Source organism: Pimephales promelas, chromosome 24 (assembly GCF_988280905.1).
Source record: "Pimephales promelas chromosome 24, fPimPro1.hap1.1, whole genome shotgun sequence".
Taxonomy (NCBI): domain Eukaryota; kingdom Metazoa; phylum Chordata; class Actinopteri; order Cypriniformes; family Leuciscidae; genus Pimephales; species Pimephales promelas.
Window position 1 is genome coordinate 28,754,323 of NC_142792.1, and position 13,495 is coordinate 28,767,817.

The 13,495-nt window shown below is 42.0% G+C and overlaps 3 protein-coding genes across 3 annotated transcripts in view; all 3 read right to left on the reverse strand.

Annotated features, from left to right (window-relative positions):
- LOC120480869 (NACHT, LRR and PYD domains-containing protein 3) overlaps positions 1–9,987 on the reverse strand; it is a 165,447-nt gene extending 155,460 nt beyond the window's left edge. The window contains exon 1 of the mRNA XM_089126978.1: positions 9,754–9,987. The gene's annotated coding sequence lies outside the window, so the exon portion shown is untranslated. The remainder of the gene's footprint in view (positions 1–9,753) is intronic.
- LOC120480865 (NACHT, LRR and PYD domains-containing protein 3) overlaps positions 1–13,176 on the reverse strand; it is a 43,127-nt gene extending 29,951 nt beyond the window's left edge. The window contains exon 1 of the mRNA XM_089126981.1: positions 13,121–13,176. The gene's annotated coding sequence lies outside the window, so the exon portion shown is untranslated. The remainder of the gene's footprint in view (positions 1–13,120) is intronic.
- On the reverse strand, positions 1,479–7,191 carry LOC148969345 (uncharacterized). Its single transcript, XM_089126892.1, has 2 exons — positions 3,784–7,191; positions 1,479–3,492 (listed from the first exon to the last, which is right to left on the reverse strand). Exon 1 carries the CDS (start codon positions 6,561–6,563, stop codon positions 4,455–4,457), a length of 2,109 nt encoding a protein of 702 aa, XP_088983018.1. The 5' UTR covers positions 6,564–7,191; the 3' UTR covers positions 1,479–3,492; positions 3,784–4,454.
- Positions 13,177–13,495: the final 319 nt, after the last annotated feature.

Sequence of the window (13,495 nt, forward strand, 5' to 3'; positions counted from 1 at the left end):
ACGTGCTCTCGAGTTTTGCTCTACCTTCATCCCCTCCTGCAACACATCCATTCTCTCACGCAAAGAAAAATCGTGGAGCAAAGAGGACACTGAGACCGACAGACTACAGAGCAGGTTACTATTGATGAAACAAATATCAGCTCTCAGGTTATGTCCATTTTATTACGAAATTCCGATCATCTGTTACTTTTTTTTAAAGAATCACAACTTATACAACTTTGTCTCATACATAATATCGATCAATCAGTGTTTTTCAACCCCGGAAAGAGGTCAATAAAACAGCAGGAGAACAATAATGTCCCAGAGCGTTACATTTACCTCAGGAAAGCCATTTAATGACCTGCACGTTATTGGCTAGAAAAATAGCAGGAATATTTTGCTAAATATGTGCACTATATTACATATTTATTATGTTTACTTATCATTGCTTGTTATTTTAGTGAAGCACTACATTTAATTTCTGTTTACAGCATTATGTGAGATATATTTTTTCTTGAGAAAAATTAACATGCAGGCTATTTACTGTAGCCTACCTAATATTTATCCAAATGAGTTAATATTGAATCAAGATTGAAATCAAATCCAAGAATTCAATTGAAATACCATGTAAAAATTGTTTACGAAATGTTTTGACAATCACAATTACACATTGTGATGCAAGTTGTTGTTTTTTTTAGAGACCCCCAATCTCTTGTGCAATTAAAGTATGGTGCTAATACGTGGTACACCGTGCTAAAAGCTCAATCAATTAATCACAGTGTAGCAGTATAGGTTATGACCCCTCCTACTTGTTTGTGGTTTGGCCAATGGCCTGTCACCTGTTGCGTATAAGAGCACAAACTACCAGTTTATTGATGTGTGTCATTTTCTGGGGCTGTGACGTCACCCTCGCGCCCTGCTGCTTTCCTGGCCAGAGTGCACTGTTGAATGGGTTGCCCGTAAACACCGCTGAAGCTGCTATCTAATGGCTGTGATGTCTACTGGGTGTGGGTGCTTCCCATAGAGTCAGGTGTGGACTATTGAGACAGTGTACGACCTATCTGCGTTCCGGCCAATGAGTTTTGTCAGAGACATTTGGCTCTATCCACCGCATAGTTTGCGATGTGATCCGGACCGGAAACAGCATGTTTTGCTGCGCACGTTAAGGGAAATAGCGGCGTTCTGAATGAGTATTACATGCTGTGCCTAATCCTAAAGTGCTGATTGCTCCAACGTCCTCCTTCATCAACGACTGCTGTTCTGTTTCCACTGATTTCCCCGCGTCTTGCACGGGACTGAAACGTTTCTCATGACTTTATTTTTAAAGTGAACTTTCTGGGCTTAGGCTCAGTAAGGAAGTGTGATATGCTTAGTGTTTTTATTTCTTTCATTGATTTCCATGTTCGAGTATGTTTTGAATCTGTATTTTTGTATTTCAATTGTGACCAGTGAATTAATGTGTGGCTTGCAAACACTGTTTGCTTGAGTCAAACTGCCTAATTTATTGGATTATTTCATTTAGTGATTTTTTTTTTTTAAATTTGAGTTTATCTTTTGTTTTCTTTGCGTTTTTGATTGTGGTGACTGGATGGTGATCAAATAGTTGGTCCCTTCTGGGCATTACATTAATTTGTTGTATTTTGTTTTCTGTGCATATCAATGCTCTCTCTTACTGTCTCCTCTTCATTTGTCGGCAGGACCTGGGCACCCGGGGGCCAGACGAGTGATCTTTTGGTGGTGGCATCCTCACTGTGAGTCGTGGTCTTCTCTGACATGAGTTGCTGAGTGTGTGCTTGTGGGTGTGTGTGCACTGTGAAAAGAGTGATTTTTCTAAGGGTGATATCTTGAGACTGCCCCTGTTGGTAAGCCCAGGTTCCTCTGCTGCCAACGATAGGATTTAACAAAGAGATGAGAGTGATTGCTGGCCAACACCTTTTAAAATTATTGTGTCTTACCAATTAATAAACTTTTGTACGACTACCATTGTCTCTGATTCATCCATGGTTAGTGTAGCAGCCCGGTTGAATAAAGAAAAGTCGCTCTTTCACTGATGTTGTCTGTTTATTGTCCGTAACACCTTCACATTGCCTTCACAACACCTTCACAACACATTCACAACACCGTAAGAGCTAGAACAGATAAATTAACATTATTGGAGTTTGAAAATAATTCACATACACGAAACAAAACAGTAAAATATAGCAATAAATCACTAAATGATTACTAGCATTAATATAAATGCCATAAATTACTCAAACATATATAAAACAATCATAAGGACAAGATATGCTATGTAGCATTGATTATACAAGTGCATAAATATACATGAACTATACCTTGTACTGCTTTCCAACCAGGTGCTAAAATACAAACAAAAATAATACTACAAAATAAAAAATAAACAACGACTAGATGCCTAAATTCACTTTTAGATGACCTTAACACTAGAGGTGTGCGATACCGCTAGATTTGGTATCGATCCGATACCAAGTAAATACAGGGTCAGTATCGCCGATACCGATACTTTCTAATAATTAAGGTGGATGCGTCTTCAGCCTAAATCTAAATGAAATTTCATGACTTTTCATGATCTCAGGAGCACTGAAACCAGGGGAATCACCTTCGAAACTGAAACATGTTTTTCAGTAGATACCTCCCTGGTTGCTTCTTCAAATGGTCTCAGTGCGTCAATAGAGAGACTGATAACAGACCATTGCTCCTCATTCAAGCAAAGCGAGCTCTTGCCAAGTAGACAGAGGGCTGTGGTAACTGCCTCTTTTTGCTCCAACAATCTCTCCCACATGTAGAAGATAGAGTTCCACCTTGTCTCAACTGCTTGAAGAAGTTTATGTTCAGGGAACTTCTGCTGCTTTTGGATTTCTTTTAGCTTGTCTGCAGCTCTAGTGCTGTGGTGAAAGTAACTAACTATAGCACTACTTCTCTCTCGGAGTTCTAGTATGTCAGGGTGAGCCTTGATAGAGTCTTTCACCACCAAATTTAAAGTGTGTGCAAAACATGGGTAGTGTGACCAACCTGCTTTACGCACAGCAGCAACCATGTTGGCGCCATTGTCTGTTACTACAGCCTGAATCTTTTCTGAAATGCTCCATTCTTCCGCAATTCTGGTTAACTGTGAACAAATATTGTCTGCAGTGTGTTGTCCAGAAACAGAGCACGTTTCAAGCACGTATGCCAGCATTTGCCAGTTTTCATCTATGATGTGGCATGAGACCGTTAAATATGCCTCTGTCGCTGTTGATGTCCACATGTCAGTTGTCAGCACAACATTGTCCACACTGCTTAATGCCTTTCTGACCTTAGAGGAGCAGTCTTCATAAAGTGCAGGTAGTTTCCCCTCCATCAGAGTTTTTCTACTTGGAATTTTGTACCGTGGCTCAAGTGTCTTTACAAAATTCCTGAAGCCGACATCTTCCACTATGGAAAGAGGCTGCAGGTCCTTTACAATCATTTCTGCTAGGCGCCTTGTAATCTCCACTGCTCTTGGAGAATCGGCTTTGAGAAATAATAAAAATAATTAAGTCTGGTGCCCATCTATGTGTAGTTTAAATATAGAAACTAGTATCCCTTTCACAGATAACACAAAAAGGGTAATTATATTCAAATATCAAATATGACCTACATTATATTCAGTGTATTTGTTTCAGTTCCAGTAAATGCATTCATTTAAATAACACGCTTTCAATGGAATTAATGTATTACTTCTAGGTCTTAGCATAATTGTTGATTAATTATTATTAACTAACGCTGAAGATGACTAATATGTCTTTCATCACTCTTATCTACCTGGATATTCTCTGCCAAACTGAAATGCCTCTGGCAGTGACTTCTGCCTCTGAGTCGCGGGTCTGTCAGCGCCAGGGGGTGGGGGTGGGGGATTTCTCTCCTCCTCTCTCCGTTTCTGCAGCTCTGCATTCTCTGGTCTGATTTTTCATATGCTTGTACAAATTAGTTGTATTGCCACTGTATTTTATAGACTTTCGACAAATAGTACAAGTCGCTGTTGTCTCATTTTCGGCCTGAAAATACAGCCATACAACACTCCTCTTTCTCTCTGCTGCCATTCTACGTCTCTGACTGTGCTGTGGAAATGCGCGCGCCTGACTGACGTAGCGGTAGGGGTGGGATTAGTCATGAGTAGCGCGCTAGTGGTGGTGAGTCACGTGACGGCACAACACAGGAGAGGGGGACGAGAGCAGCAGCACCAAAGGCAGCACTCTGGGAGGACGATTACAGAGAGCTTGCGCTGCTCTGTGACAGCAGCAGCATTTTGACAAACACAGTCAGGTCGCAAAATGAGAGAAACTGAAACTTAAGTATCGATATTTTCACGTTGGTATCGATCAATACCGATACCAACATTGGTATCGATATTATCGATATTAGTATCGATCTGCCCACCACTACTTAACACACTATTATTCAGATGTGTGAATCCGTGACCGTTAGGGTTAGGGTTAGGCGAAGACAGTGTCGCTTTGTGTGTCCAACAGAGCATAGACGAGTCTCTCTGAGGTGGGGTCATTTTGTGAGGACAACCACACTGGCACGATCATTGAGGTGTTAGCAGATGCACATCCAGATTCTACACTTAAAGACGTCGTCACTACCCTTTCATGCGTGTTCTCTGGGCTTTGAGCAGGGGAAAACTTCACCCTTCTAATGAAGCTGTCATCATGTAGGCAGGTAGGATGTCTTCCTTTGCAGATAACACAGTTATGTCTGGAACGACAGTCTCTGGCACTGTGACTGAGCTTCAAACATCCGTAGCACAGCTTACTATCTTTTACGAACTGTCTCCGTTCTTCAAGAGACCTTGCAGAGAATTTAGAGCAATCATGAATTTGATGTTCACTGCTTCGACAGAACAGACATGGTTTAAATACTTTACCAGTGTGCTTCGGATCCTCATTTTGTGTGATTAACTTTGTGTGGAAGACATTGGCTTTGTTCTTACTAACCTTGAGGTTCTGTTTATCCTTATTAGCTTCAGAAGCGTGAAGAGCATAGAAGGAAGTGACTGGGTTGCAAGCTACCTCGGCCTCAAGTGACATGAATTTAGCAAAATCATGGAAAGGTGGGAACTCTTGAGTCTCACTCAGCGTTTGCGTAGCTTGGCGATTCCAGCGGGCAGCCGCCCAATCAGGAAGTTTACTGACGAGTTTTCTATTTTCCTCACAGTCATTCAGTATTTCCAGTCTCCTAACATGAGGCATAGCGTCTTTACATGCATTCAGGAAATCTGAGAAATTTCTGAGTCCTTCAGCGTCCTTGGGCTGGATTCTGGGCCAGCATGCAAGTTTCTCACGCAATGCTCTTTGTACGATGAACGGCTGTCCATAGCGATCTTGAAGTCTTTTCCATGCATCCTTGTAGGCTTCCTCATCATTTCTGTAAAACATGCCTTCAAGAGTTTTCCGAGCGGAACCAGTGACATACTTCTTCAAGTAGTATAACTTATCTGCTGAGGAGATGTGTCTTTTGTCGATGAGTGATTGAAATGAAGCCTTCCATTCAATAAAGTGAATGGGGTCACCACTGAATACTGTAGGCTCTGGCATAGGAAGTCTGTTCAGCGTTATACTGTCTTGAACAGCCTGTGCAAGGTAAGACACATCCACAATGGTAGTTGGCGATGATGCTTTTGCATTGAGTGTTGGCTCAATGGAGGATGAATACACTTGTGTGGGAATGCTCACAGGTTGCTGCAGCACGTCATTCTGATCATCAGACGAAACTTCCCACTTGTCATACACCTTTAGTCTGGCTCTAGCTGCTCTTACCTCCTTTACCGCTAGTAATCTTTCATACTCACTCTTTTGAGCATCAAGTTCTCTTTTTTGCCTTTCTTCTAGAAGTTGTATTCCTTCCCTTTGTTCCTTTTCCTCCATTATTGCTGCATACTCTGCTTCCTTTGCTGCAAGCTCTGCTTCTGCCTCTATTCGTTTAGCCATCAGTATTGAATTTAGTGAAGGTTGACTTATGGGTGTGCTTGACTTGGAGCTGATACGCGAGACTGTAGAACCGTAGACGGAGCGAGCATAATCTCGATCAAGCAATTCACGAAGACGCTCCTTTTTTCTTTCAACATCCAGGTCTCCATCAACACCCGAGATTCTCTCATATGCAATCTTTACTATGTCCTTCGTCACAGCATCACAAGCATCAATCCGTCTTCTTGTATCAGTGGGAAGAGTAACATAACTACGAATTCTCATGTATGCGTTCATCACATTGTCTCGTTCATTTTCCAACGTGTCTATAAGTGTTGCTAGCTGACTCTCAGAAATATCGGTTTTCAGCTGCTCTCTTGCCTTTCGAGCCTCAGCCTTCCATTGCTCATATGAGTGCATGAGCCTTTTCTCTGCCTTTTGTGACTCCTCTCTTTGATACGCAACCATCTTTTCTGTAGGAATTCGTTTACGACGAGAGCGACGTACTTCATCTGTCTTTACACCATCAGAATGATCTTCTATCTCATCGTCTGTATCACTGCTTTGAGAAGGTTTTGATGCATCCATTTCTTTCACAGGAGTGCATGACTTAGATGCCTTGTCTGTCATCATTTACATCAGCAAATGGAATAAATAGGATAAGCTCTTACTGTAGCAGCCCGGTTGAATAAAGAAAAGTCTCTCTCTCACTGATGTTGCCTGTTTATTGTCCGTAACACCTTCACATTGCCTTCACAACACCTTCACAACACTATAAGAGCTAGAACAGATAAATTAACATTATTGGAGTTTGAAAATAATTCACATACACGAAACAAAACAGTAAAATATAGCAATAAATCACTAAATGATTACTAGCATTAATATAAATGCCATAAATTACTCAAACATGTATAAAACAATCATAAGGACAAGATATGCTATGTAGCATTGATTATACAAGTGCATAAATATACATGAACTATACCTTGTACTGCTTTCCAACCAGGTGCTAAAAAACAAACAAAAATAATACTACAAAATAAAAAATAAACAGCGACTAGATGCCTAAATTCACTTTTAGATGACCTTAACACACTATTATTCAGATGTGTGAATCCGTGACCGCATGGTTCCGTGTCTCCGTCTGTCTGCAATCTCCGTATATGCGCGCTTCCTGCGCGCGAGCGATCTGTTCGCATTTCCGCCAAGCCGCCTTTCAAAATAAAGGTCTCTATAGGTTAAATAACTAAAAGTTACAAAGCAAACTTCCAAATATATAGTAAACTAATAAACAAATTAAGAATATAACATATATATTAAGATAATATTAAGAAATATTGAATTACGATAATGTCAGAATGATATCTTAAATGCCCAAAACTAAATAGAATAACTGAGGGTTATTTATAGTTAGGATCTGCGTGTGCCTTCTGAGTAGAGGTTGTTAAAGTCTTGGGGTGAAATTCCTCAGGTGGCGTAGTCGGAGATAGTATCAAGTGCATGTATAATAGAGCTGCCCAAAACACATTTAGCCACAACAGCATGAACAATTGATAACGGCACATGCCCCACTACCAACATCCGTCGCCATGATTTTTGGAAGGATTATCGTGAGATGAAAAAATTACGTTTTAGACGCGTAACATTGGCTAATATAAACGCATATTATTATTATATATTTATACGACAGGGCCGTTGAATGCTTGAATCAGATTGGCTGATGAACGTTCTAAGGTGTGTAATTATTGTCATGGAAACGCACGGGTAAAGTAGTTCCGGCAGGTCTCGACCGCATTACAGTTCCATGTCACTTCGCATAGCTATCTGTAATAACGGAAAATACAATTCATAATCAGAAAAAAACATGCAGCTCCATTCGCTTGATCTGCAATTTTCTATGTCTAACTTCACAATCAATGGACACAAATAAATAAAGTAGTCCTATCTATAATCAACAGAAAATTAAACTGAATATATAAATAAATTGATACTGCTGCACAGGTTTTTGTAATTATTGCAGATAATTTTAAGGTGCCCTAGAATGTGAAATTGAATTTATTTTGGCATAGTTAAATAAAAAGAGTTCAGACATACAGTGAGTCTCAAACATCATTGTTTTTTCCCTCTTACATAAATCTCGTTTTTGAAAAACACCCCTGAAAAACAGGCGAATCTCCACATAATACCGACTGTTACGTAACAGTCGTAACAGATCATTAATATGTACGACCCCAAACATTTGCATATGCCAGCCCATGTTCAGTGACAGACGAGACGGAGCTGCGCAGCCGAAGCATGGCAGTTTCTCAGTGTTTGGATGTACACATGAACACAAAAGAATATTTTAGTTCCTTCATCCAAGCCTCTGAAGAAACAATGGGTCAATTTTATTTTCTCTGGAAATTTTCAACCATTTCACGATGACTTGTTTCCTCAACTTGCCAAGAGCTGGCCTCGGATCGAGCTGATGTGTTATTGTTGTTCAAGATCAGACAGGTAATCTTTCACTTTAAAATCGTTCAATACTGTTTTTGCATCAGTAAGTCAGGCCAGTGATTAAATATCAACTTCACAAAGTTTCTTTTAGTAGGATGAAAAAAAAATCGTATTTAAATTGTGAATTATAAACAGAAAGAAAACGATCAAAGAACAATCACAGCGCGAGTTTATCTGGACACTTGCCAAACTCGTTATGAATTCAATGACGCACGTTACACTGCACAACGAAGCTCTTACTGTATGTACATGATCGTGTCTGCATTAGTGAAAGCAGAGAAGGCAGAAACTGCATTGCAATGATAAGATCTTCATTCTCGCGATCGACACTCTCACTGTCCTTTGCTTGCTCAATGCTCATCACAGCAACACTTTATGTGATGGGAATAGATCTAAATACTTCAAAAACATCTCACGATTTGTTAATCTCGATAGCTGTAATAGTAAAAACCTATAATAGCTGTAGTAGGGAGAGTTCGCATGTACTACATAGCTATTCCATATGCAACCATGTCAGCCAATCACAGCAGAGGCCGGTTACACACAGCAGACACGCCCCTTCAAACCGGGTGTTCACAGCAGAGGCTAAATCAGGCTAGGAAAAATGCCTTTTATTTCTAAATTATGACTATTTTTGGTCTAAAAAAACATACTAACATTATAAGGGCAACCCAGAAAACATTATAAAATAATTTAAAAAACCATTCTAGGGCACCTTTAACAAATGAATATTTATTGATAGGCATATACTTGCCTATCCTTATACTTTCATTAAAAAAAAAAAAAAAAAAAAAGAATGAACGAATTGAATTAATAAATGAATCATAATATTGACACACGTGCTTTTCTCTCTCTCTCGCTCTCTCTCCGTTTCTCTAAAATTATGTTTTGTAATTAGCAACGGAGGCATGGGATTAGATGCATGAGAAATTAATCCTTCATACAAGATCATTTTTGCTAAAATATGTAATGGAAACGCACCTAGTGTTCACACACTTACTCACGTCACACAACCATATTCTCACACAGTGAAAAATCACAGAGCAAAAACACTGACACCGACAGACGACACAGAGTAGGGCACAATGATATGAAAATGAGCTTTCAAATTCTGTCAATTTTATTACAAAATTCAAACTAAAAATACCACTCCTTACCAAGCTTAACTCAAAAGTTGGCAGCGCTGTTAGTGCTGAGCAATAAAAAAAAAACTGTATAAATAATGTGTCAATGCTGTTTATTAAGTCTAGATCAATGTGAATAGATAAATGACACTTTTAAATCTATATCTATCATTATATTTTATAAAGTAGTATTTACTAACCATGAATAATAACGATGTGGTGTTGCTCGTTCCTCCACTGAACTTGAACTGTCTTGAGCAGAAGTTGATTTGAAACTCCTTTAAACGTGTATTTCCGTAAAGGACTGTGGAGTTATTTTCTTTTGAACTTATACCTGTTCAACCAGAACTTTTCCAGTAAACTAATATAACCAGTTTGTCAAAAGGAGTTGTGACTTTTTTCTTTAAATGCCTGTATTTCCTTCTAAGCTAACCAAAAAATAACCAAAAAATACTGTTCTCTTTCATAGTCACTTCGAGTTACGTCAGAAGTGACGGAGATTGGGGGATTTCGCATAGAAAGCCAATCCTCTTCGAGTATTTAATCACGAGCCAGTGGCATGCAATGCCTTGGGGCTGCGGAAATTTGCATAGCTTACTCTGCCCTACTCCGTGAGTATAAAAGGAGGAAGTGAACGCAACCGCAGTATGTTTTCGCTTCGGAGCCAAGAGAATTCTTCACTCCTCAAGCCATTCTCACTGACAAGACTCTTCGAGACGAGCGTCCTCTTCAGTGTTGGTGTGACGGCGGTACCCAGCGAGACTCTGCATTGCCTGCGATCTGAGCAGTGGTCTGCCAGACTGTGCGCTTCTCCCTGGACGCCTCAGCGCTGAAGAGTGAATTTCCTCCTCTCTTTGTGAAAGAGCTGCACGCGGCACGTCTTTTTAAAGATGTCTCGCCTGTGTTCTTCTGGATGCGGTCGATTCATGTCATCCTCTGATGGTCACGATCGCTGCTCTGTATGCCTGGGCATTCAGCATGCAGCAGCAGCGTTCGTGGATGACTCATGTTCCTTTTGTGGGAAGATGACCATCTCTACACTGCGATCGAGACTCAATGATCTAACTAAAGTGAGAGTCCCCGCGTCCGTTACTCGATCCGCTTCTTCTTCGAGAAGCGCTTCGACTCGCGGACAGGGTGATCTGACGGTGACGGTGTGGAACAAAAAGAACCCGACTCATTGCGACTCTGTGGCACCCTCGTCCCGAACTGTGGAGGCTACATGTGTGGCTCCCGGACGGGACGAGGCAGGTCTGAGTTCGCTGCCACCTGTGGTGGCAGCAACCATCACTTCCGCTAGAGCGTCGTCCACTAGACACCTTTACGCGTTGAAGTGGAACCTCTTCGTCAACTGGTGCTCTTCTCACGGAGAAGACCCCCGGAGATGTTCGATCGGTGTCGTGCTTTCCTTTCTGCAGGAAGGGTTGGAGCGCAGGCTGTCGCCCTCCACCCTCAAGGTTTACGTCGCGGCCATTGCTGCGTCTCATGAAGCAGTGGAAGGTAAGTCCATTGGGAAGCACGACCTGGTCATCAGGTTCCTGAGGGGAGCGAGGAGGCTACATCCACCTCGTCCTCCCCTCGTACCCTCTTGGGACCTCTCAGTAGTCTTAAGTGCTCTGCAGAGGCCTCCCTTTGAGCCTTTGCAATCGGTAGAGTTAAAGTTTCTGTCTATGAAGACAGCACTCCTGGTTGCATTGGCCTCCATCAAGAGGGTGGGGGACCTGCACGCATTCTTCGTTGACGAAGCGTGCCTGGAGTTCGGGCCGGCTTACTCTCACGTTGTCTTGAGACCCCGGCCGGGATATGTGCCCAAGGTTTCCACCACTCCCTTCCGGGACCAGGTGGTGAACCTGCAAGCGCTGCCCCTGGAGGAGGCAGACCCAGCCTTGGCACTGCTCTGTCCGGTACGTGCGCTCCGCGCCTACGTTGACAGAACGCGGTGTTTCAGGCCCTCAGACCAGCTCTTTGTCTGTCATGGAGGGAGCCAGAAGGGAAGGGCTTTCTCAAAAAAACGTCTGTCTCACTGGATAGTGGACGCTATTGTTTTGTCTTACCAGCAGCAAGGCCGTCCGTGCCCCCTTGGTGTGACGGCCCATTCCACTCGGAGTGTGGCCTCCTCTTGGGCGCTAGCGCATGGCGCCTCGCTAACAGACATCTGTAGAGCTGCAGGCTGGGCGACACCAAACACCTTCGCCAGATTCTATAATCTGCGAGTCGAACCGGTGTCCTCTCTCGTACTCGCTTCCGCCAGTACTGGACCCGCTTAGGTGTCTTCGCTTGCTCGCCATTCCACTCTCGACTGGATAAGTGCGATATTCCTCAGTAGACTTCCTTTGAAGCCTTGAGTTCTCCAGCACCCAAGATGTGGGCACCACTGCGTCGCTCTGGTTGCCGGCTAGGTGCCTCCATGTGCACGGTTCCCTATGGTAACTGTCTCATGTGTATTATCCACTGTAAGCCTCTCTGAGCATGTGTCTTCCCTTGGCAAGCCATCTGCCACCCCTGGAGCCTCTAGTAACCACCTGCGGTTGGTGCTCCAGTGATCCCCATATGCGTCCCAACGCGGCCATATGTGTGTTGTAAGTCCTCCCTACGGTAGGCATCTGGTAACATCTCCCTCCCAGGATATGTTTCCCAGTGTACCTTGGTAGTCAAAGTAGGACTCCTGGTTAAGTAAGCCAGTTCAGGGGTCCAGACTTTCGCAGGGCACTGGAAGACAGCTGTAAGATGGCGTGATGGCATTGACCCCCAATCTCCGTCACTTCTGACGTAACTCGAAGTGACTACGAAAGGGAACGTCTCGGTTACGGATGTAACCCTCGTTCCCTGAGTAGGGAACGGAGACGTTACGTCTCCCTGCCACTTCTGCTGTACCGCTGGGTAGACGCCGAGTTCAATCTTGGCTCCTCAGCGAAGACATACTGCGGTTGCGTTCACTTCCTCCTTTTATACTCACGGAGTAGGGCGGAGTACGCTATGCAAATTTCCGCAGCCCCAAGGCATTGCATGCCATTGGCTCGTGATTAAATACTCGAAGGTATTTTCCCTACTCAGGGAACGAGGGTTACATCCGTAACCGAGACGTTTTGTGCTCCATAATTCTTACAACAAGCTAAACTCAAAAGTTGCCAGCCCTGCTAGTACTAAACTAAAATGGTTAGCATTTCCTTTTGTATACAGTTGGGTGATTCATTAGTCAAATTAATAAATTCATCAAATAAAATAAATAAAGCTTACTTTGACTTATAACATTATTTATTTTTCTAAGATTTCTATAGATATCACAATATATTTTTATCATGAACTATTTTGGCCACGACAATCGTGTACTGAAAAATCTGATATTGTGACTGTCCTAATCTAAATGAGTTGTAATAAAGGTTGAGATGAATATGGTTATCTATGAAGAGAGAACAGAGAAATATGAGGAATCAGAAAGCTGTTGTTTAAATCTCTAAAAAAAACAACCTACAAACACACTTTTAAATCTATATCTATCATTATGTTTTATAAAGTAGTATTATAGTATAGTAGGAGTATTATAGTAGTAGTATTATATTTACTAACCATGAATGATGACGATGTGGTGTTGCTCGTTCCTCCACTGAACTTGAACTGTCTTGAGCAGAAGTTATTTTGAAACTCATTTAAACGTGTATTTCCATAAAGGACTGTGGAGTTATTTTCATCTGAACTTAAACCTGTTCAACCAGGAGTTGTGATGTCTTGAAACCCCTGGATTTGTGGCATTGCCTTCTAAGCTTTTTCCTGTTGTTCGAGACTCTAGGTTGTAGCTGTGATCTTCCTGAAAGCAGTCATGTTTTGCACATATATCAGTTGAATCTGCATAACTATGATCCTCATTACTGATATCCACTGTTCCAGCAGTGTCCGCTTGACAGATGTCATTGTTCTCATTTTGCATCTTCAGTCAGGGTGGCA